Consider the following 24,464-nt stretch of genomic DNA (forward strand, 5'->3'; position numbering starts at 1 on the left):
TGCGCAGAGAAGTTGTGGATGCATCTCTGAAAATGTTCAGGGTTGGATGGGGCTCTCCATGACCTGATCTAATGCAAGATGTTCCTGCCTATGGAAAAGGGTTAGGGCTAGATGTTCTTTAAGATCCCTTCCAACCCGAATCATTATATGATTCTATGACAAACCCTATTTTTATTTTATTATTATTATTATTTCTTCCAACTAGGGCCCATTGTTAGATCTGACTTAAACTCAAAACAGACTTAAGTGTATACAGCACCTATGTATATATCTTCAAATCTTTGTGTGCTCTTGTGACTTCTTAAAACAGAGTTTTCCTGCTAACTCTTACCTCTTTTAGCTTTATCTACTTAATATTCTTATGCCTTGACATAGCAAGCTACCACTGGAGTGTGTTTCATGACATCTTTTAACCATAAAACTGATTTATTCTGTATTTAATACTTATAATTCATTAGAAAATTTCACATTACATTTAGCAAATGTCATGGAGACATTCTCATAATCATTTACCGGTCAATAGAAACAACTGAGCCTCAGAATTAGTTCCTACAATTCGGGTAGCCAGTAAAATGAAAGAGTCAGTTCGAACTACAAGGATCATACCTCTAATGTTACAGAACATTTATGAATGGAAGGACAGTATGCTCAGGTAAAATCTTTATTAAACCTTTTGGTGTTTGGAAAAACAAGAGTATGTGAAGAAAGTATTTAGACTGGGGAGTGTATCTACATGAATGGGTTTTTTAAATTGCTCAATACATGCAAACTTGAGTTACTTGATTAACTGATAAAAGTTGTATACAAGATAGTAAGAACAAACATTTAACAGGACTGAAACAGAACAAGGTCTTAAAATAAAAAGATTAGTCAGGATGAGTTTGGCACAATGCTCTGGGTGATGCTCTGTGTTGAGAAAGGAATGTACTCAGAATAATTAGAAAAGATAAAGTGGGCACCTGAAGGAGAAAAGGAGACCATCAAGTCAGGAAATCATTGAACAAAGAAAATTGAAAGGTCTACTACACCTAGATCTCACCTATTATGAATGGAATGATTAGGTGTCAAAATCAAATGAGTATGTATGTAAAGATGTGTAACTTCTCACGAAAACTGTATAAAATACCTAACATTTCACTGAAAACTTTGAAGCTACTTTGTCCGGTGCGAATCAGCTAGCTCCCTAGCGTTGCACGAAATAAATACCTTTGCTGCTTAAAGACAAAATTCGTCTCTGAGCAGTTAACTCTGTGCCGTTTTGGCATCAGGACTGAAGTTGAACAGCTAAGCTTTTTAATTTTGGCTTTTAGTCTCTACGTTTTGGGGTCAATATTTGTAATAGAGGAACACAGGCTGACAATGCATCACTTCCAAAGACTTCTGAGAGTTCATTAAATACTGTTTCATTGATATTCTGCACAGTAAAACTGCCAATAGATAAATGAGGAAAACCCACAGAAATAGAAAGAGAGAAGATAAAAGACAGCAATGAACAATTAACATTTCTTAAGTCTGTGCTGCAGATTCTGGCTTGATCGCTGATGGTTTCCTTTACTCAGCCCACCCTAGGGCAACTGGAATTTATACTTGCTTTGTAATATGCAGTCCTGTGCGTTTTTCTGTACCTGATACAGAAATGTTGAAGTAGGTATTTCCTGTTTAGGCAGAAGTAGGATTTTGAGGAATAAATGCCACAGTAAAAGCAGAGAACGGAGGAAGGACACGGCAAAAAAGGGCTGCACTAGTATGTAGTGCTAGTATTTCAATACTATATAATAATTGATTTGATAACACTTTAGATATGCAAGTATCCTAAGATGCCTTAAAACAAAATCTAGAAAATCAGCCACAGAAATACAACTTAGCTTCAAGGTAAATTAAAGGGAAACATTCAGACCAAATTATTCCTATAAAAAAGTGAGTTTGAAGACTTCTGAAGAAAATGGAAACAGCTTCCAGAAATGAAAGAAGACCTTAAAAAGGACTTTTGAGAGGCGCTATTGTGAAGACATAGCTGTATGTAACATATGTAGCAGAAAATGTTGGCCTAAGAAGGATAATGCATGCTAACCCCCTAAAGGCACTGTATAAAATCATAGAATCAGCCTGCAAAATAGCTTGGAGACAAGAATGCAATATGGTAAAACTCTGATTAGTCAACCATTGTTTACCAACAGTCTCTGTTTTCCAAAATCAAAGCATTATGTCTTAGCCTGCACCGTGTATGGTTTTGTTTTCTTCTTTTCTCTCAACTCTGTCTCCTATAGATACTAACAGTTAAAATATTTCTGGGGTATTTAATCTTAGTGTTGCAAAGACACAACCAGTCAATGCTTAACTCTCTTGCTCTAAATGCTATTATCTCATCTAACAGGTGGATGAGTGACTTGCCAGGACAATAATCACGTTTAAGTAGTAAAAGAAAAAAAATATGAAATAGGAATAATAATTCCAATGGATGGATGGACAGATGAACAGATGGATATTAAAGTTGAAAGAATATTCTTAACTAAAAAAGAAGGAATTTAACTGGATTACTCTTTTTAAATAAAAACTGCCACAACCTAATTTGTTCTATTCCCTTTTATGTTTGAACAGCAATGTTTTCAGCCAAAATATAGAGTTTCATTGCTTGAAGCAGTAAGTATTAGTCATATACAAACTGACAAGTAGTCTCTGTCTGCTGTTCATGGTCATATTATATTATTCTGAAAGGAAAAGAAATTAAAGATTTGGCAAAATATTCCCCATTGTTATCAACATAGTCAGTTCTATGCAACTATACGTGAACCACGTTATTTTATAAACATTGTAACAGAAGGAAAACAGCATCACAGCATGGCCTTATGAAAGTATGTCTCAAGTTTACAAAATTAATTATAAATTATAAAAGTAATTAATCAACCATGCTTTCTTTGAAATCACTCTGTAAAATAATTTATTAGCCTTTATGTAATAGTCACAGATGCTAAACTCAGCTGTCACAGATGTTTCCACCACCTAGTCTGATAACTGTTTTTTTTCACATGACCTTCTTTTGCCAAAGAATCAAAGCATGCTAATTAGACCTACAAAAGGGAAATAAATCCTCACTTTAAAAGCTCATTTCTTTCTGTCTGCAAACTTAACATAGCCTATGTGTGTGTATTCTTGGTAACTATGTTGCATACACCTCATGACTTTCATGAAAATTATTGTTCAATCATCAGCAAAAACATGTAGGTGTTTTGTTGTGTTTTGTTTTGTGTTTTGTTTGTTTTGTTTTGTTTTATGACTATGCTGCCTGCATGTTATTTCTCTCACGATTCAGTATCTCACTTTTTGAAATTGATGTATTTCTCCTTTTACACTAAAATCTCTGCAACAGCTGATATTAATGAATTTGCAATAAAGTAGCTTGAAATGACACCTTAATAGGTTATAATCGGCATGTACAAATGTCTTGTGCAGGAGTGGCAAATTCTACAAGACGGTGATATTGATCATTAGCACAATGATCCATGTCACAAGCACCTCAGTTTATCATAATCTCATTTCCTTAATGATATATGTAAGCATTTTCATCTAGGAGATACTCCAATAAATCAGTATGATACTGCATCTGAATCCTATCAGAAAGAACATGAAAAGGTAAAATATTTTCAGCAAACTTCATGAGAATAGCGGAAAAGTGTGTCATGATCTTGGTAACGTTGTAACTAAGGAAACATCTAGGTTACCTACACTAACTGAGGACTTCAGGAAATTTCCCTGCTAGTGCAACTGAAAGTTTCTGGGTTTTTTCATCTTGTTTACTTTTTTACTCTTCAGAAAACTTGTTGTATAAATAGGTGTAATTAACTAACAACAGAGCTTTCTGTAAATAAGTTTTTTTTCTGCTAAAAATTGCTGCTCAGGCAGTCCTTTTGTATACTTGTTTCAAGTATTCTGTGGAAAAAAAAAAAAAAAAAAGCTAGGTGCAGACAAGCTATTGCTAAGCATCAAGAGTGGTGAAAAGTAACCGCTGCAGAAGGGAAAACCCTGCTTTGAGTCATTACACACTGTCACTGTAATTTGAGGTTAAAAGTTGGTATGTGGTCAGATGTCGAGAAAACAAGGGGCAGTCAGACTGACAACATGGAGATGTCTACACAGAGGTGAAGGACTGATCAAAGTGAAGGTTTTTCACCAGTGATGCTCTGACAGGCCTCCATGATCCAAGAGATGTGAAACATTAGCCCTACCAACAGGAATACTCAGGCTGAAGGAAGAAAAGATAGGTAAAACATGGTATGAGCAGGTGAAAACTACTGTGAGCATGATAGACGTGTCTGGGGTTAAAATGACACAAAGATAAGGTCAAAGATAATTCTTTTCCTGTCAGAAAATGATGATTCTTCAAAAATACTCACTTTCGCATAGGTACACAGATTTTGAGATTGTATCTTTCAGAAAGTAAAACTGATTAAAAGTATGATTAAAGAGAAAAAACCTTGCTTCAGTCTTTTGGGGGAATGTTATCTTTAGATTCTTCCTTTTCACACCTTTTTTTTTTTTCCATTGATTACACTAAAATAATGCAGTATAATCTATATTATTTTTTCTTTGTATTGTATACCATATAACAAAAAAAAAAGATGGACCTCAAACAATATTCCTGTCCCTCTTCACCAACTACATACATTTTTCTTTTTTTTTTTTTTTTTTTTTAATCGTGTGTTATTTACACAAGAAAACAACCAAACCAAACACCCACCTTTCCCAGGCAGTCATAAATCATCTGGGCAGTGCTAGTTTATGTATCAACAGTTTTTATGAGACTCAAGAAAATAATCTATGTATTTCTTTTGCTTAACAAGTATTAAAGCTTGGATTCAGAATTAAAATCAGAGCATATGTATAAGTCTGCCATTAATATAAAATGACACTTCCCAAACTGTAGGTGAAATTTTGGCTTCAATTGTTGACCAGTCAAGACCAAAATTTTATTTGAGGATCCCCTATCTTAGGATGGATATCTCAACAGTGGACAGAAATACTGCTAAACAATTTCATGCAATACAGCTCATGAACCAGTTAAAAATAACATGCTTAGTTGCATTAAGCATGGTAAATTGTGAAGAGCTGAATGTCTGTTCATTGAATTTTTCCCAATGGCAGGATCAATAAGCTCTTCATATGGACTCTCAATTGTATCATAAACAAGAAAAATCTTTGTGAAGCAGATTTTAGAAAGAAGATAGTTTTTGCAATCTTGCACAGTTGAGGAAACAGTTTTTTAGTTTTCTGCATTACTCTAACTTCTCTCCTTCAGGCAGGCTTTGCATTTAGGCTGGAAAAATCCATGAGGACCAACTATTTAATGCTTAGAAACAGAAATTTTAATAATAGAGCTCAAGCAATACATTTTTCCCTTGCTATTGACCTATGTGCAATTGGATATTCAGACTTAGACAGTACTCATGGATTATTTTCACCCAAAGTTCTTTATATTTTTTGGTGCTTTGCTAGAAGCTCTTGTAAAAATAAAAAGTGTGAACTTTTGTGTGTAACAGTTTGTCAGACACTTATTAACCTGAAGGGAGAATTATTTCTCAAAATATATGAAAAATAAAGTGTAGTTCAAGTACACACTTTAAGTGCCTGGGAAAGACTTGGCATACCATTAAAGTAGCACTTACATTATAAAATGAAAATATAAATAAGAGACCTCTATTTTTAATTGAGCATAATTTTAAGATTTGTCTTTCTCTTTTTCTCTGTGTAGGCAATATTTAGCTGACTTGACTGAAGTTCAATTCAATCGATTAAAGGTCAATTCAGCATGCCTTTTTTTCTAAGCACGTGAAAAACAGTAGGTAATATTTGGTAACAATGTTTTTGAACTTCCCAGACATTTCATCTATATTTTTGAAATGCCTTAGATACATTGCTTCTATCAAAAGCTAAATTTTACTTTCTTGAGGCAGATCTTGCTCACATCATTCTTGCTACTCAGCACAAATGTTTAATATAAACTTATAGAAAGTCTGTTGGAAATGGAATACAAATAAAATGTACACAGAACAAAAATAGGAACGACCAAGTTACTACAATGAAAAAAAGAGGAAAAATGTCCAGTTTAAAGCTGTTCTAGATCTTGAGAAATATAACAATTTCCTGTTACTCTGCTAACTTTGGGTATACATAAGACAAGTAGGGCTGGAAATGATGGGTTCTAACCACTGAAAAGTTTATCTCCACAGTGCAAGGCAGATCAATGCATTATGTGTCAAGTTTTTCATGGAAAGAAGTGAATGCCTCAGAACTGAAGCTAAAAAAGCCTGGCTCATGTGTGGGAAGCTAGAGCTGGATATTGGCAAAAGGTAAAACCTGTCATGTTGAGATAGGATTGTATGCTCAAATTCATTCAGGATTCAAAGTCTACAGTATTATTCTACTAGTGTGTACCTACTTTTCTTTCAAAAGTGAAGGGAAGATTGCTGTTTTCTTTAAAATAAGCTTTACTCTAAAAAATTTTCTTGAATATGTATGTGTTTAGACCAGTGCTCCACAGCACAGGCAACTGGAGGATTCAGTACTGCACTGCCATCCCCGGTGGCTCTGGGCTGTAGAGGTAGTTCTTGCAGAGAAAAAAAACAAACCCAAACCTTTCAGTTCACATCCTTGAATCCTTCAGGACTGAATAGTTGTATTGATTTATTAACAGCCCATAGTAGTTAGAGAACTACATACTTATGAGAAAAACAAAAATTCAAAATGTAAACAAAAATTCTGGACACTTGCAACACTGACACATACCTGCAAATTTCTAAACACCCTTTACTAACCATTCCCAAACAGTTCTCATGCATACACGTGCGCATATACACCCTGCTTTACCCAGGGTGACAGTACCCATCTGTAGAGGACTGAAGGCAGTGGGTTGATCAGAACTGATAACGTGCAGCTGTGACCTTGCCTCCAAGGCAGTGGGTTGATTGACATGGATAAGGTGCAGCTGTAGCTCGTTCCTGCTAAGTAGTTAAATAGCACTGAGGATGGTGGGAGAGGGGAGTTGGGTAGAGGAGGAGTGAGTTGGTAGGAGCTGGGTAGAGGAGGAGCCCTGCTGAGCCCCGCCTCGCCTCCTCTGGAGGAAGGTGAAACAGAATCTGGCTGACTGTAAAGCCTTGTTGCAGTCTGATAGCTTGCTTGCGCTGCAACAGGTCATGGCCGTGGGGCCATGTATGGGGCCATGTATGGGGCCATGTCCAGGAGAGCATAAGGGCAGGGACATGAAGGTCCTAGGGGGCCTGTGAGGTGGTACCGGTGGCGCCTGTGGAGCTGCCAGCAGAGGCAGTGGTGCCTCACCTCGCCTCCCAACCTTCTGTGTGCTTCCAGAAAAGTCCTAAACTCAGATGCAAGTGCCATATATAAAGTAATCTTCAGTCACATATATCTTCATATGGATACGGATATCTGCAGATGGATGAACCCAGTTTGTTAAAGACAGGTGTGCTCAACGTGATTCACACATTGAGCCACCCTCTGATCTTCCTCCTTAAATGTGTGTGGACTGAACAATTTTAAAGGACTCAGCACTAGAGACCTGGTTTCGCATTTATTTTCACACCCTTTTTTTTTGTTTCCTTCTTTATTTTGCAATCTTTAAATGGTTGGAATACACAACATTTAATTTCCCAATTTTTTCTGCAGGAAAAATAAATTTAGGAGTGAACCTTAAGAGCTACTAACAGGGACAAACTGTCAGGTTGTAGGACAGAAATTTCCAGATTGTGATAAGTCTTATTCACATGTTTCAAGAAAGCAAGCTAATCTCCCTTTTATATAGCAAGGTGGAATAACGTTTACATATTAGATTTTTTAACTTATTTCCCCACTAAGATTCTTAATAATGGATGAACTTTCAGGTTATTAAATATTAATTCATAAAACTAGGATTTCTAGAGTCTAAAAACTTCACTTTTGATCTTTTTCTCCAGACATATCTCAGATGTCCTTTTTCCTTTTTTAAGTCTAGTCCCATAATGAAAAAGTCCATCTGCTTTTTGTTTTCATACCTTCCTATGTTTGTTAAAGCATGGGAATCCTCCAAGTTTCACATGTTTTCATTATATATTGAGGATGTAATGCTTTCTGAAGATGAAAAACAGAGCCTTCTCGTAGTGCTTAGGACTATGGCAGATGCATTGTTTCAGTTTGATAAAACCAGGTTGCTTCCTTCTGGCATTCCCAAGCCCTGTTGTGTCAGGTCCATGGCACCCAGGGGTTGGTGAGAGCCAGCAGCAGAACTCCATCCTGGTGCCTTCCCTGCGGAAGCAGAGGCCATACGTTTGTATGTGTGTCTAAGGCCCTCCAACATAGCTGAGAACATGCCGGGGTAGTTCATTCAGCTCAGAAATCAGGCATTTTCAAGTGTGTCTATCCTAAGTTGGAGGATAACAGCAGCAAAATTGAAGCTCCTCTGTTTTCCTCCATATGTGCATGAAGAGGAGATGGCTGCAGAAAACTGCTAAAAGGAAACTAACTAAAACGTCCTGCAGACAGTCGTGGTTCATTTTGTTACTGCAGGGTCAATAAAAAGAAATTAAAAGCAGCCTCCCTAATGGGAGAGCCTGAGGCATACTCTTTTGAGAAGCATGCTGACCTGAAGGTGCATAGATCATGTTGATCAGATCCAAGAAAGGGATGTGGGATGGAAAAACCATGATGAAAAGGGTCATATGGTCTTGTGTGGGGAAAAAAAGAAAATGTTTGGACTTACTTTTCTAACGTCTTTGTGAGACATCTTCTAATTTCCAGGTCCACCAAGCAACACTTTTTGCAGCTTTTTCCATCTGCCTGCACACATGCCGGTGGCGGTGCACTGTCCTCCTACATGCTCCGTGCTCTCTTCAGGTCCAATTCCAGAGCTTTAATTCTCTGTTCCAGCTGTTTTCTGCAAGAGGTTGTCAGTGATGCTGATCTCTGGAGTGGCTGCCTGTGTCTAAAGCAGGTGATGCAACTTGAAGAAACAGGAAGAAAAAGACCATGCCCACTCCTCTCAAAAAAAATGCTCTTTCTGCTGTTTTTATGTGAAAGCTGGTATTAAACAGCCTACAATGTTCTATAAGCACGGGTGAGGAAAAGGCTCACATTTTTCATGCACACAGGCTCCACGATGTATGCAGAAGCCCTTTGATACAGCCTTTTGCATCTCCCCAGCTTTCCTGCAGAAAAGCCAAACCCACAGCACTAACAAAGAGAACTAGATGCCCAAGACAAAACACCTAAAAGCCACAACCACTGACACAAATGAACGCAATGCTGTGCCAACTACAGATAAAAATCAGTACATCAACTGACCTGCAAGGGCAGACTGGAATATTGCTTCTCTCTCATTTCTTCTTGCACTGGCTGCTCACACTGTTTCCCATAAAGCACTGTTGTGCTATGATCCACCCCAGGAGTCACCAAGTGATGTGACAGAAGAGGCCCCAGCCCTCACAGCTGCTGATTTGTAGCCTTGAGCTGCAGAGATTTTTGGGACTCCAATTCCAGCTGCGAGGAGAGTTCATGCATCTGTATGCTGGGAAAAAGCAATCTGCATTTAACAAGGGGATCAAATATCCCTGTGCAACTCAAATGTACAGATCAGGGTCACAGCTGTAAGCCACCAAGTTTGTATTTCAAGCCAGGGAAAAGCCACCTGGTTTTTTGAAGAAAAGTATGCCTTTCAAGCCCTTGCTGAGAAGACAACTCCAGCTTCCACCCTTCCCTCCTTTCCAAAGAGGCACTACAGCAAAGGCACCTGACTCCTACAGCATCATACAGTGTCCACACCTGGGAAGACACTCTTTTGCATGCCATTGCATTCACTGCATTTCACTTTGCTTCCATGGCACTCCTGTTCTGCCCCATCCCTTCCCACAGGCTCAGCCCTATACTAATGCCTGCCTGGGGCAGACAGTGTGGGGGAAGAGACAAGAGCCTCGAGGCCTTACTCAGAGGGAGGGTGAAGCCTGGCTTATGAGGTGAAAGCAAACAGAAAGGTACTTTCCTTCCCCCAAAACACCGCTGTAAGGGAACTAGACACCATCTTTCTGCAGAGACCGAGAGGAGAAAAACTTAGCAAAGAAAGCATTCCAACCCAGTGACATGTGGGAGCATGCAGCTTGCGATGTCACATCATGGCCACAACTTTCCGACGGTGTTGGAACAGAAGCGATTCTCAAAAGTTGCTTCCACCCGGATGTTGCTGCCAAGCCACTGCTTTCCCCCTCAGCCTCAAAACGAGCTCTGTGAAGAGCTGGCTGAGTTTTTCTAGGTGACAGAGGGATAGGCAGGGAGGAGAAAGGAGCTAAAAGACCCCTCTAGTCTGGAAAACAGTTGTTAGTGATGTTGAAGCTCATAACATCCTCAAAGAAATCTCTCCTGTCTTTGTTTCCATAATATTTTCTTCTCTTCTGGTCACTGAAGGAAAAGAACAGCTTCATATATTTTAACACATTCACAGACTTTGTTTTACCTTGGCCTTAGCCTTGTTCAAGTCCTCTTGCAGGCAGGAGTTTTCTTTCCTCAGGTAATCATGTTGGTGTGTAGAAGCTTTCAGTGAAGTTTCTGCCATCCACTGCTTTGCAAAAGTGTCAGCAAAGAATCCTTGCAGTGCTCTCACAGTTCTCTAGGGAAACAATGTCACAGGAGTATGAAGGAAAAAGTAAGAAGCCAAAGTCTGTATTCTCAATTACTTGTTAATATAGCGAGATCAGTTCTCTAGGTGCAAAGAAATCTCATCCTCTGGAAGAAGATGGCATCTGCACAGCTGCTCATCTCTAACCATCAATGGCAAGTGAAGACAACTAAAGAGACATCATCTCTTAATTAAGATTTCTGTTTCCCAGCACATTACTCTCAGAAGATGCTGAGGCTGTGCCTTTGTGGGGTTTTGCTCGTTTGCCCAAATCCCATCAGATGCCAATGCAAGAGCCATAGCTGGATTGCAGCCCTTTCCCCAGTGATCAGAGGCAAGGCTTTCTAAAGCCAACTCCATGCATATCCTTTACGCTATTCTTGTGCTATGCAAACAAAAACCAGGGCATGCCTAAGCATTTGTATGTACACGTGTCTATAAGCTCATCTCAAGGCTTGCCAGAACTTTCCGTAATTCCAACAAAACCAGGACCAAGCAGAACCAACTTGACTGATGGACTCCCACACACGTACCTTATACCTGTGGATTTTTAGGAGTGTCAGATAGCCTTGAGAAGTGCGCTTCTTTACATCATTCCTGATCAGTGCTCACCTCACGTCTTTTTTTTCTTTGTCACCTCACTTGTAAAGGCATCACTTACCATCCATTCTCGGGCAGTCGTCTTCTGCATGTCTCCCAGATGGTGACAGAGCTGGAGCTGGACCAGTTGTTTCTGCAGCCCTTCTGTCTTCTTGATGGCATCTTCTTGGTCCTCAGTTTCCTCAAGGTAGAGAGTATGCCACTCCTCTGCCAGCCTCTGAGCCCAACATAAATTTCTTTCTGAGATGTCTAAAGCTAATGTCTTTGCTCAGAGGGCTTTTTTCAGTTGGTCCACTTTGTTTTCCAGCTTGTCAGCTTTCATTTTGGCTTTGCTCAGTTGCTTAGACAAAGTGCTTTTTGTTTCTCACGTCTCAGTGATGTCCTCTTTGACCTTTTCTTGCACTTGAAGCCATTGCTCATATGCTCCCTGACATCTCCACATAAACACTTTCTAGTGTCCAATGACTTCCAGAACTCAGGTGGGAAAAGGATGACTCAGATCCTGCTGTTGGCATTTGGGCTGTGCCGTTTTCTGCCTGTTTGAAGCTGAAGAATAGAAATTGACAAAACTTAGAATCCACTCAAAACAGGAGATAGTGACAGCATAACATAAAAGCAGAAGAGGACTGTCACCAACTTGACATCAGATTTTGATAAAAGAATTTTCAACATCTCTGCATTAGATGTTATTCATGGAAAAGTCTTATTTGGCATTCACATGCAAGTTAATCCTATAACGAAGACTCTCAGTTAAAAATCTTTGGGTTTACTTACCTCCCCCCCCAGAGCTTTTGCTCTCCTTGATGGCTTCTTCAGCTGCGGGGGACTTGCGGATGGCAGGCTCCAATTATACTGCAGGCTCATCTGCATTAAAACCACATATTTTTGGAACCAGAGTGAGCTAATACAACTCCTTGGTGCCTGGAGTGCTTTCTGAACCATCATGCTTCCAGAGACAATGTTAGCACAAAAACACACCCCAAACCCATGAAATTCAAGCGACGTATCAAAACATGGATTCAAAATGCATCAATTTTCCTGCTTGAAAATTCACTTCCTCTAGCGCACACACCTTTTCCACATGCCAGGGAGATCCCTCAAACTGATCAGAAACTAGCCAAAAGGGAATCAGTGTCCTAAGAATTCTGCTTCCCAGGGACAATGCTGGCAGTGTGATTTTTTCCTGCATCATGAGCAACACCACATCATCATTTCCAAACATCCTCTCTCCAGGGCACCCCATCAGAAGGGCAGGTGACAGGTCTTTTCCCCATCACCTCCTCTGCACTGGAGAGTCTTACCTGCTCTCCCCAGAGCAGGTGTACACCGTGTAACCCCAGCAGCTCCTGCCCCATAGACAGCACTGGATGCTGGCACCCCTTTTGCACAGCCTGGAGCAGCTTCTCCCTTGTTTTTCTGCTCCCTGGGGTTCACAGGCTGTGCTGTGGGACTGTGCCTGCAAAGACAGAAAGCACAACCAGTTGTAAGCACAGCTGACAGCAAGGTAACAGCCTGTTATTATCTGCCCTTGCCAGATTTACCTCCCTTGAGAACAGCCACAAGCACAAAGCCCCAGGGGAGGAACACAGCCCAGAGGTTTCCCAAAAAACACCCATCTGCTGGTGCTCCATTACCTGTCATCCTTGTCGCAGCGGTTGGTGTTGAGCTCCTTCACCCACGGCTGCCCTGGGGCCAAGTTGCCAATGGCAGCCACATGCTACAGCTGCTCCTGGCCCTGTGGCTGGAGCTCACCTCCCTCATTGTCACTGCTGCTCTTGGAGGGCACAGGACCTCCCCGTACCCTCCTCCAGTGCAGGAACTGCCAAATCCTCTTCTGAAGAATATTCTGAAGAGTACCTCCTAAAGAGAAGGTGTCAGGAAGGAAAATTCCTTCCTGGCACCTATTCTGGGGGAGCAATGGCTGGACATTTCCAATGTGCATTTGGGCTCTGGGAGAGTGCAAAAATATGGGGTGATGGTTTTCTTGGTTGAGAAAGTAGATAGCTCAATTTTTGTTGAGTCACTACCATGGGTACAAAGGCAAGGCTAGAAGCAGCAACAGAATTCCTTCTAGGCACCTTCTCCAGGGAAGCACTGGTTGAACATTTCCAACATGTGTTTGGGTTTGAGTAGAATTCAAAATTTAGGGGACTATTTCATTGGCTCTGAAAGCAGATAGCCCAAGTTTTGTTGAGGCACTTCCATGGGAACCATGGCAAGGTGAGTGCCAGCAAGAAAATTCCTTCTTGGCATTTTCTCTGCGGGAGCAGTGACTGGACATTTCCAAAGTGCATTTGGGTTTCCAGTAGAGTGAGAAAGTGAGGGGACCATTTTCTTGGCTCAGCAAGCAGGTAGCCCAAGTTTTCTTGTGTGACTTCCATGGCTTCCAGGACAGGGTGAGAACCAGCAAGAGAATTCCTTCCTGACACCTTCTTTTCAGGAGCAGTGTCTGGATGTTTCCAATGTGCATTTGGGCTCCGGGGGCACACAAAAGTGAGGGATCTGTTTTGTCAACTCAGAAAGCAGATAGCCCAAGTTTTGTTGTGTCACTCACATGGCTACCCCAGCTCCACCAGAGGCACTTGCCCGCAGATGGGAAAGTCTGGCCTCTGCTCCTGCAGGGAAGGCACCAGGCAGGAGTTCCGTTCCTAGCCCTCACTGGCCCTTGGCCACCAGGGACCTGCTGCAGCAGCAGCAGGTCTTGGGCTACCTGCTTTGTGAGCTGAGGGAACGGTCAATTATTACATTGTTCTTCTCTCAGTCCTCGTGTTTACACTCCTGGCTGCCCTTCCCATCGCCGGGTGAGGGGGAGCGGGCGAGTAGCGGTGCTTGGTTACCGGCGGGGTTACACCACGGCAGACCCCAGAGCCTATAGTACGGAATTTCATCCCAGAGAGTTACCATCAGCCCCCGAGTGATCTTGTTCTCTCTGCATGACACAGCTGTCCTCTCTGCTGAGGATAAATCCCAGCTTAGTGACACCAACAAGTTTTCTCAGCGCAGCCCTCACCTCCACCCCGTGGTCACCGATGCGACCGCTCCGTGGAATCTGGCGACGTTACAGCACAAGTCACCGTTCCCTAGCAGGCCTCCGACACTTCCTAGCACCCGCATGACTGACCGCCCCCTTCCCACCCTTCCAGAGCAGGAGGTCCCGGGCGGCCTCATTAGTGCTACAGCCCCCACGGCGGGGAAACGCGGGCAGCCTCGCCGCTCCGTCCCGGGCCCGGCAGCACTCGCCGCCCCGGCAGCCGACAGGGGCCGTCCCCGCGCCGGGCGGGCGGGCCGCCCTCGGGGTCGGTAGGAGGTGCCCGCCCTCGGGGTGGGTAGCGAGGCGCTCCCCGCAGCCATGGCCGCCACCCGGCTGTGGCGACTGCGGAGGCCCATGGCTGCTGCCTTCAGCGGCGCCGCGGCCGCGGGAGCCGGGCTGCCCCCCCCGCCGGAGAAGCTGACGGTCCGGCGGCAGGCGGAGGGCGTCCGGTGAGGCGGCGGCCGGGCCGGGCCGGGCCGGGCCGGGGGAGGCACTGCTGCGGGCCGGGCCCTCCGGCTCTGGTCAGCGTTACACTTTGTAGTAACCCTGCTGTGTTTAACGGCTTCTGCAGACACATTGTCTTGAACAACCCGCGGAAGAGAAACGCCCTGTCCCTCGCCATGCTGCAGTCCCTCAGGGAGGACCTGCTGCACGACGCCAAGGGCAGAGACCTCCGAGTTATCATCATTTCAGGTACTGCCGCCATTTCAGGCCGGCGGGAGAGAAGCGGAGAGAGAGGGAGGGGGCAGAAACGGGATAGTTGAGAGTTCAAACCGAAATCGCTCACAGAATTGCAGAAAACGGGACGGAAGGTACTTGTGTGTTGCTGTCCGTGCAGCAGCCCAGGAACAGGCAGCGTATCCTGCCGGTGCCTTCGCCCTTCAGTCCTTGTTCTTCTATATTCACCCTGTTCTTCTATATTCGTCCCAGTTTCCACCCTCACATACTTAATTCCTTATTCTTGAACACCACATTAACTTGGTTTTTATTATATATTTGTTGATAGTTAACGTGTCTAAGAAGAAACACTGTAGAAACATGTTCCAACGTGTCAGTATTTCAGCCAGTTTACACACAAACAATGTGTTTTCAGAGTTGATGAGCTTTTTCCTTTTGTAAAAATGTTTGGTAGATTTGGGTTTAAAACTATATGTAAATAATACTTTAAACAGAATAAAAGCTAGGTTGTCAAACTAAAAAACTAACATTCCCAAATAGGGGGTTTTGTGCTGGGACATGCTGATCTCGTATGACACTTGTTGCCTTTGGTGGCAGGTATTGATGGTAGCAAACAGGGTTCACAAGGTTTATTCAAATTATGTGCTCTGTTCCTCTGCTGTAAGCCAGGATCAGCCTCGTATCTTTGCCACTGGTTTGTCAAAAATGTTTTCAAAAAACTCTCCAATGCAGGAGAAACCATAATATTGATACTGCAGTCACCCATAACCTACAGTTGTAAAATACTGTCTCTCACAGCCTAGTACAGTTTTCTTCCATTTAGATATTAACCTGCAGAGTTATTAAAGATAGTGAAACTTGAGCCTGAGCTGTTCTTAAGCCACCTTTTTTCACTTTGCAATTTTAAGATAATCTTTCCCTGCCACCCTCTCAAACATCTTGGAGAAATAGGTTTATTAATTTAGGATGTTGCTGTTTCCTGTACACAGAGGAAAACACTGTGTGTTAGTGCACAGACACAGGAGGGAGGAAGTAAGCTAACTTCACAGGGGTGAGTTTAAATATACCTATTCAATGTTTCAAAGAGCAGTTACGCATTTTGTGAAACACTTCAGGTTCTTCTTTGTGAGTAGCCTAGTCTGGGAGTTCACAAGCACAATTGAATTTGTTCAGGTTTTCTACTTAGAAAGAAATTGCACGTTCCTGTTGATTTTTAATTCCCTTGCTGAATGGAATGCAAATGAAGAAATCTCAAGATAATAAAAGACTTTTCAGGGAATGCTTTGAGTCTTTAACACAGACTTTGTAGTGTTTTCTTCTTCAGTGACGCACAAATGCAGAAGTGATTAGTTTCCAGATACATATTGCTGATCCCATGAGCTGACTGATGTTAATTGTGTGGTTATTTCTGGATAGACTGTGTCACAATAATATGATCCGTAAGAAACAAATGCATAGGTAAGGTTGTGTCTGCATAGTTGTAGCTGGAAATCTCACATCCATACAAATACCTGAGAAGTTCTGAAGGATTCAAAAGCATCAAATTAGTTTATTCATATGGCAGATATCCTCATGACAAAGGAAAACTTGTAAAGATAGCAAACCTGTGAAGGGTGTTTTGATTTTAGCTGCCACTGGAGGCAAGCAAATCTAAAGCTTCGGTCCACAGAAACCTGCTTTTTGCTGCCCAAACACTGGACATGCTTTTTGGGGTTCACTAGATGACAGTTTTAGCAGTGGAAGAAAAGATACCCCAACAACCCTTTTGGTTCTGCTCTAGCAGAACAACTTTTTTTTTTTTTTTTCTTTCCACGTGGCCTTGAATGCCGTGACACAAAAATCTTCATGCTTATTTAGTAAAAGTTAATCATTAATGCTGGGTACAATAAATGGGGACTAACTGTATTTATTAATCTGAGACCAGAGCACTCCACCCTTGCTCCAGCTGCCCAGTTTACATTGTACCAAGGAGCTGTTTAGAACAGTATCCTTACAGAAACGGGGCTCAGAGGTGTGAAGTGCTTTATTTTTAGCAGAAGTAACTTGGAATACAAGTAAAACTAGGCCTTTAAAAATGTTTATGGCTGTTATTGCGGTTAAATGTTGCATTATGGCGATTTAAAGTTGTTATAAAACCCAGAAGGCAGTATTTTGGAACTCTGTAAAACTCCCTCCCCAAGCTCCTTTCTGACCATTGACATCTCATTGACATACCTTTAGGGGGGCATTGGTATGCTGCTACCCCTGGTTTCTCGATTAATTCAGACTGACTTCCTGAAATTCTTTGCAGCTGAAGGACATGTGTTTTGTTCCGGCCATGATTTAAAGGAACTGTCAAGTGAAGATGATGTGAAGCATCATTCTCAAGTATTTGAAATATGTGCAGAGGTAAGCAGATGTTCTTATGTGCCACCCCCTTTTGCCTGGTATTGAAGGCAAGCAATGATACTGGTTTAAGGAGGGACAGCATTGCTCATCTTGCTATCTAAAGCACATGCTGTTGCTCCCCATTCCTTGCTTTTTGCCACTCTGTCATTTTAATACCTGATCCTGGTGAAATTATATTTTCCGTGGTTTTCTCCACATGCTAGTAGAAGGGCTAGAATGCCAATGTGCATGTCTCCTGTGATAGGTACAGTCATGGCACGTTCCTTAGTTTAGCCAGTGTTCCTTGCAGCTGTTTGGACAGTGTCTTTCCTAGAAGTCCAGGGATAACCATTTTCAAATCACTTGTGATCAAATGTTCTAGCTGGTAACTCAAGACCATCTTAAACATCAAGTAAACAACGTGAAAATAAGGTCTGACTCACTGGTTGCCCAGTCAGCCAACCAGACAAGAACTTGTCAGGAAGTTAAAGTGAATCCTGGAGCCTTTGCAGGGAATGTCAAACCCCGATTTGATTGTAACAGCAGTAGAATCTGACCCCTAATCATGCTCAGTGTGACCACAGGAAGTAATTTGAAACCTTTTGTTCTAGTTCCCCCCGTAATAATGATCTTATACACATTGTCAAGCACATATTTAGTAAATGCTGTAAAAACCCTGTGTGAAAGTTACAGCTGAAGGGCCTTCAGTGTAATACGAAGAAATTCTCCTGGCAGCTTTGCGGGGATTTCATCTTGGTATGTTGATCACAAAGAAGTAAGTACAAATATGACTGAATGACAGGTTAGTCCCTTCATCAGAAAGGAGCCAAGGTCCAATAGTTTAGCTGCCAGTAGCTTAACATCAATTTTTCAGTTGCAGGGCAGAATACCAGTATGTTGTCAGTGGAAAACTGAACCATGCAGCTTCCAAGTCACAGAACAGGAAAGATTAGGCAGAAAAAAATGTGAAACTTATTCCATATGGCATGAAATCAAGAGCTGGTAAACTCCTCACTTTAAGGACCATAAGAGTTTACATTGTCCTGTATGTGTATCTAGCACTGTACCTATGTTCAGGATTAATTAATAGTATAGCAAGCTTAACCTTGGTTAGTAAAGAGAAATAGCCAAAAATGTCAGCATTTTGAGTTAAAAACAAGCCTAGCTTTCTTTGTGAGTATGGTGCGCTACTGAGTAGTAAGTTTAGTAAGGGACCATTATGATAAATAATAAATGGTGTATCAATTTCAGATGAATATTCCTAAGACCATGAAATTCAGAGATAGGGAGATACTCAAAATCCAGTTGGAGACCGTCCTGGACAACCTGCTGTACCAAAGCTTGCTTGAGTAGGAGGGTTGGACTCATGATCTCAAGAGGTCACTGCCACCCTAAATGCTTCTGTGAAACTGGCAAAGCAAGTTCAGGAAGAAATTAAATATGAGAGATGAAAGGACACTTGAAGTGATCCTTTTTCTGATGTTCGTGGTAGTGATAAGTGCTTTAAACTTTCTACCTGAGTATCCTAAATGGATTTAGGTTTCTCATAAATCACAATTCACTGTTGTCTTACTGTTAAATAACAATGGCACTTTACAGGCAAACATAAATAAAGGTAGTAATTTAGGCTTTATTTAGGATCCTAACTAATATCTAACTTTTAGTTTTAGCTGTTGGGTAGAATAATTGATTTTTGCTTTTTTGGGGTCAATAGAGAGAGAAAGGTGCTTTTGAGGGCTTCCAAAATGGGATTGTATCTTCCTAAATTTCAATACTTAAGTTGGACAGATCTTAGCCTAAATGACATGCCTACAGTGTTGTGGACTAGGGGGTCCAGAGTGTTGGACTACTTTTCAGGAACCTTGTATTCTACATCTGTCTATGACTGTTAGTCCTAAGCAGATCATCTCAACTGCTACACCTCTGTTGCCCCATGCATATGGCAGTGTTAGCAATACTATAATGCAGTATCCAAGAACTAAGTACTTGCCACATACAAGATTGAGACAGCTGAGAATATCACTTCTCCAGAGGTTTTTCAAATACAGAACCATAAGTACCAGGGGTGGGTTTTTTCAGAGAAGCAGCTGACTTTGAATTTTTATAGCCACACGAGTACTCTGTAATTGTTTGTCTGCATACATGCTATATTGTTACTCTTTTGTTGTCTGCTTCTCAAGACCCACTGAAAATTTGTTTTTAAAGAAAGATAGAAGAATGGATACAAAGACTGACCAAATTCAAAACTGAATGTAGGTAATTTTACATTGTAACATTTACAATGTAAAATTTGCTAGGCATCATCTACTGGAGAAATTGAAGTAGCAAATGAAAAAATGTTACCTTGCTACACCGTGCTAAAGTGAAATATTATTTTTTTTTGGTCTACATAATGACTGCAGTCATTTAACTAGCATTCTGTATCTTCAGGCATTAAAATTAGGTGAGTTCATTTATTCTGATTGTATGGAAGGACAACCTGCATTAGAAATGTTAGGACAAATTAATCTTTCTTAATTTCAGCTATCTGAAGTTGGATGTCCAACCTTCAAGAGTTATCAGGGAGAGAGAGAGAGAGAGAATGAGCGTGTTTTCCCATCTTGTGTGTAATACAAACAGGAAAAATTGTTTCCTGGCAAGTAAGTCTCTCCCTGGAATGCAGAGTAAGCCTAGAAAAACATTCAGCGCTTGTGTTTGGGGGAAATTAACCCAGTCTTGAGATCATGCAGAAACCAGCAAGACAGGCTGCAGTGCAGAGACCCCAAGCTCCATGCAGATCGGATAACAAGCGTTTCTGCCTTTCATTCTTGTGTTTTCCATTTCCACTGGAGTTAGCAAGACCAACTCATGCTACATAAACACAACTGGGCGTATCGTGGGATGGCAGTGGTCTTGTGCATTAGAACAGGTTTTGCAGAGAGTTTGCTTCTTTTACTAAACTCCAATTAATAAAGCTGAAAAATGCACATGAGGTGCATGAAGCAATTGCAAGTTTTAGAACAGCTACCGCTTAAATTTCAGAAGCTAACTGACTGCTTTCTTTTGTGTATGCAGGTTATGACTTTAATCCAGAAACTTCCAGTACCAGTGATTGCCAAAGTAAATGGCTTGGCTACAGCAGCAGGCTGTCAGCTTGTGGCAAGCTGTGACATCGCAGTGGCAAGTGAGAAATCTCAATTTGCTACTCCTGGAGTAAACATTGGACTGTTTTGCTCCACACCAGCTGTAGCCTTGGGACGATCTCTTCCCAGAAAGGTAGGCTTCCTTCCCAGCTGCTCTTTGTAATTTTGTAAGAAGTAGGTTCCCATGTTAGGAGTTTTAGTTCCATTGCCTAAACTTTATGTTGCTGCAATACAACATGCAAAATACTTCATTGCAAAAGACACCTTCATAATTCTTTGGACTGGGAAAAAATAATAAAGGGATGAACTCTGTTTAGGGAAAGCAGCTTTCTGTTGATGCAGTTTCAACCAGCAGGAACTCATACCAGCAGCACACCAGCTCAGCAATCCCTTTCCTTTCCAACAGACAGCTCTGTGCTTTAGCCAATGATGTTCTCCCCTAATGAGGAAACCCCTGCAAGCTCAGGATATCAGTCTCACTGAGGTATCAATTCTTGCCAGGCAGTGACGTTTCACAGCCAGCATGACCCGCCTGGGTGTACATCAAGATGCTTTAAACAGCATCTAAAACCCTCCTATACTTTCTTCCTGCTTTATTTTCTATTGATTATGACTACAGGTCTCACTGCATAAACAATAGTATGATCTGTAAAGCTTCCATAACTGAGAAAAGAAATTTTAAGTTCTGATCCAGTTGGGTTCATGCAGACAGACTCTTCAAGCCCAGCAGGGCTTTGCTGAGATGCAGTGTCTTAACTGCACAAGTCCAATTGCTGGCTAAGAGCTTCAGCTTTAAACTTCCCATCTGTAAGGCCATCTTGTTCAAATCTAGCTTGTCTGTGGGGTTTTTTTTCCCCAAGTCTGCTATAGTATACAGTTAGAACTGTTTCTGAATTAGTATTTCTGGGGGTTGTGATCACCTTTTGAAAATGTGTGGGATATACTTTTCTCTGCCACTTTTCAAAGTAGCAAGAACATTCCCTACAGTTCTCATGATTACTGGTTTTACCTTTTATAAAATGAAATGTTACCGTTGTTTGTAGCTACCAGAGCAAAGACACTAGTGAAGATAATCAGCTCTTACAATTCAGGGCATTGGTCAATTGCATTAGGAGTCATGGAAAAAAACTGTTATTGATACATAGCATTGAATAGTCACTGACTATTTGGGGGACTTCTTAATATGAAACCTCAAGTACAAGATGCTGGGAACAGCAGAGGACTGAAATAGCTGTGGCTATAAGAAGGACATACTTAAAAACACCCTACTAAATGTAAAACTAATGCAGGTATTTTCAAAAACTACACATTTATGTAAAAAGACTTTATTTATTATTATATGCCCAGCTTAAAATACCAAGTTCAGTCATTTGACATCGTGGATGATCCATCTCTCTCTTAATTCCTCCTGCAGTCACTAGAGACTGTGAGCTTTTGAAAGGAATCCCAGGGGCGTCAGCCTAGGACAGCTGGGGTCAGTGGGCAGGTTTGAAAAAAGGTCAGCTTTCGACCCAGTCCCTCTCTTTAACGCTTCCTTGACAGTTTAAGAGGCCAGAAGATTTAAAACTTACATTTATCAAAAGAGTAACTTGCACTTGAAGGAGGAGGCTGAAATTCCCCAGACAAACCAAAGCAATAAGGTGGATGAATTGACTTAGTACAATACTTTTTCTTGTTCAGGTGGCACTAGAGATGCTTTTCACGGGTGAACCTCTTTCTGCCCAAGAAGCATTAATGCACGGGCTTGTCAGCAAGGTGGTACCTGAAGACAGGCTGGAAGAAGAGACCATGAAAATTTCTCGCAAGATATGTGAAAGCAGCAAATCTGTCCTGGCACTGGGGAAAGCCACCTTCTACAGACAGATGGCACAGGACCTTGATACTGCTTACAAAATGACTACTCAGGTCATGATGGACAATTTGACTCTGAGAGATGGGCAGGAAGGTATTGAAGCCTTTATTCAGAAACGTAAGCCCATCTGGTCACACTCTCAGGATAAGAAGAAATGAATTTTGTTTCTAAGCTAACCTTAGCTGTGCTTTGTGATTCTTCATGCAGTTGCCTTTGGGAACTATATTTTTGTTCTTACTGAAAGTTAGATTTCTCTTCTTACATATGCCAAACACACAACAAATTTATTCTAAGTATATAATAAATCTTAAGAAAAAATCAAACAAAATGGTTTTTTTCAGCAATGAATTTAATCTATGGTTTTAGAAGGAATTCTGTGCTGCAAAAATCAGTTTAATATGTCCCAGGTTACTTAGGGAATTGCAGGAACTTTGAGAGAGCTCAGATCACATTGTTCAGTACCTGTCCCCATAGTTCTGGGTGAGAATTTCCATTTTGTAGTAGTAGTAGTAGAGAATTAAAGGGCTTGGACACGTTCCAGAGGTGATGGTAGAACATATATCATAATGGATTCCAATCCTGTTTAGATGTTACAGACAAAAGCCTGGAACAGTAGTCTGTTGCTCCGTATGATTATATCTGCTTATGAACTGTATGTTTGTCTCTCTCAGCACTGTGGCAGACGGACATTTTGCCTTAAACATTTCTTGGTACAAAAGGTGCCAGCTTTGCTGACTCGGGTGCATAGCAGGTGTTATAACCACAAGAAAGAATAAGACAGTGGTTTCCAGCCCTGCAGAGGCAGGACTGAGGTGGTATTTTTTCCACCCTTGCATCCCATGGTTTTGGTGCCTGTAAACAGCTAACTGCACACGTGCAAGGGTACTAAGTCATCAGCCTTGGGAAGGGTCTGGTCTGGTGTCACCCCAAAATCATATGATGTAACCCCAAAATAGTCCCTCTGTGACCGCCCAAGATCCACTGAGCCTGTGTGGAACCAGGCCGTACCTACTCTCACCTAGCATCACACCCACCATGCATATGCATCAAGTTTCTTGGAACCGGGTGGAGATTTTGGGACTTGGCCTGTATAAAAATGGTACCGTCAGCCGCTTGGGTGGGACACCCACCACCAAGATAGCCAGAGTGAAGAGGACCAACAGGACGCAGCTGGATCCACAGGTGGTGATATTTCTTTCTTTTATCTCTCTCCTCTTTTTCTAGCTCTCTCTCCCTCTCCTCCTCTCTTTCTTCTTAGAAACTTGCGGCATGGAACTTGCTTATCCAATTAAGTTATTCAGTTAAGTAATTGCCATTGAGTTACTGTATCTACCCACGTGCCTTCTATTGTGTGTTAATAAATCATAAAATTGGTTGGCTGGTGTCATTTCACCTTAATTCAGTCCAAGGGGATCGTGAACTTGGTCATTAGTCCCAAGGGGAGGGAACAGCTCCCTTTGGGCCGCAACAAGCACATCCTGGTTTTCCATCAGTTCAAGCACTTGTCCCAGCTCTGGAGAACTTTGCTGTTGACTCCGGTGAGGCCAAGCATGGCTTGGGAGTGTTTAGTTTCACAAAGGGCACACTGTGAAAGCCACTGCCTGTGGCTGTCAGTTGACATTTTCACCTGGCAGTGTTTTGACCCAGGTGTAATTTTCAGGCTGTATGTCTTCCGTTTATCACATCATTTTAGATGTGTTCATTGGAAAGCCCATCCTTGCACTTAAAGCTGGGCTTTTACTGACACTGCAGCAGTTCAGCCATGGATTTACGGTCTTGACAACCTCCAACAACATGGATTCAGCTGTTCTTCTGGGTAATCTGTTATAGCACTTTGCAAACCTTCCGCTGAAATATTTTTTCTTAAAGTCCAGTCTGAGCCTCGAAGCAGCATTTTTTTGGCCAGTACCCCTTGTCACATTATCTGACATGGAGAAAATTTCAGTTCCATTATCTTTGTAACTCTCTTCAAGCAGTCACAGGCTGCAGTTAGACCATGCATAGATTCTTCCGTGCCAGACTGAACACGTTCAGCTTCCTCCACTTTCTTTGTAGGTCATGTTCTCTAACCAGCTTGGTAGCCCTCCAGTGGACCAATTGCAGTTTCTCCACATCCTTTTTGTACTGGTTGTGCCACAACCGGACTGTATTCCAAATAGAACCTCA

The 24,464-nt window shown here is 41.7% G+C and overlaps 1 protein-coding gene and 1 long non-coding RNA gene across 4 annotated transcripts; one reads left to right on the forward strand and one right to left on the reverse strand.

The window, feature by feature from the left end:
• Window positions 1–7,343: 7,343 nt before the first annotated feature.
• LOC121088894 lies at window positions 7,344–14,548 on the reverse strand. 3 transcript variants are annotated; one of them, XR_005828047.1, is made up of 8 exons: window positions 12,883–14,548; window positions 12,550–12,704; window positions 12,023–12,112; window positions 11,310–11,794; window positions 10,487–10,639; window positions 9,325–9,547; window positions 8,744–8,965; window positions 7,344–8,289 (listed from the first exon to the last, which is right to left on the reverse strand). It is a non-coding gene; the product is annotated as an uncharacterized LOC121088894 (long non-coding RNA). The 3 variants fall into 3 exon arrangements; XR_005828048.1 differs by having other exon boundaries at window positions 7,344–8,917; XR_005828046.1 differs by having other exon boundaries at window positions 7,344–8,965.
• A 7-nt stretch (window positions 14,549–14,555) lies between these two features.
• On the forward strand, window positions 14,556–23,672 carry ECHDC3 (enoyl-CoA hydratase domain containing 3). The gene is made up of 5 exons (XM_040595551.1): window positions 14,556–14,728; window positions 14,851–14,972; window positions 17,248–17,345; window positions 20,379–20,579; window positions 22,127–23,672. Exons 1-5 carry the CDS (start codon window positions 14,598–14,600, stop codon window positions 22,454–22,456), a joined length of 882 nt encoding a protein of 293 aa, XP_040451485.1. The 5' UTR covers window positions 14,556–14,597; the 3' UTR covers window positions 22,457–23,672.
• Window positions 23,673–24,464: the final 792 nt, after the last annotated feature.

This window comes from Falco naumanni, chromosome 5 (genome assembly GCF_017639655.2).
Source record: "Falco naumanni isolate bFalNau1 chromosome 5, bFalNau1.pat, whole genome shotgun sequence".
NCBI classification, from domain to species: Eukaryota; Metazoa; Chordata; class Aves; order Falconiformes; family Falconidae; genus Falco; species Falco naumanni.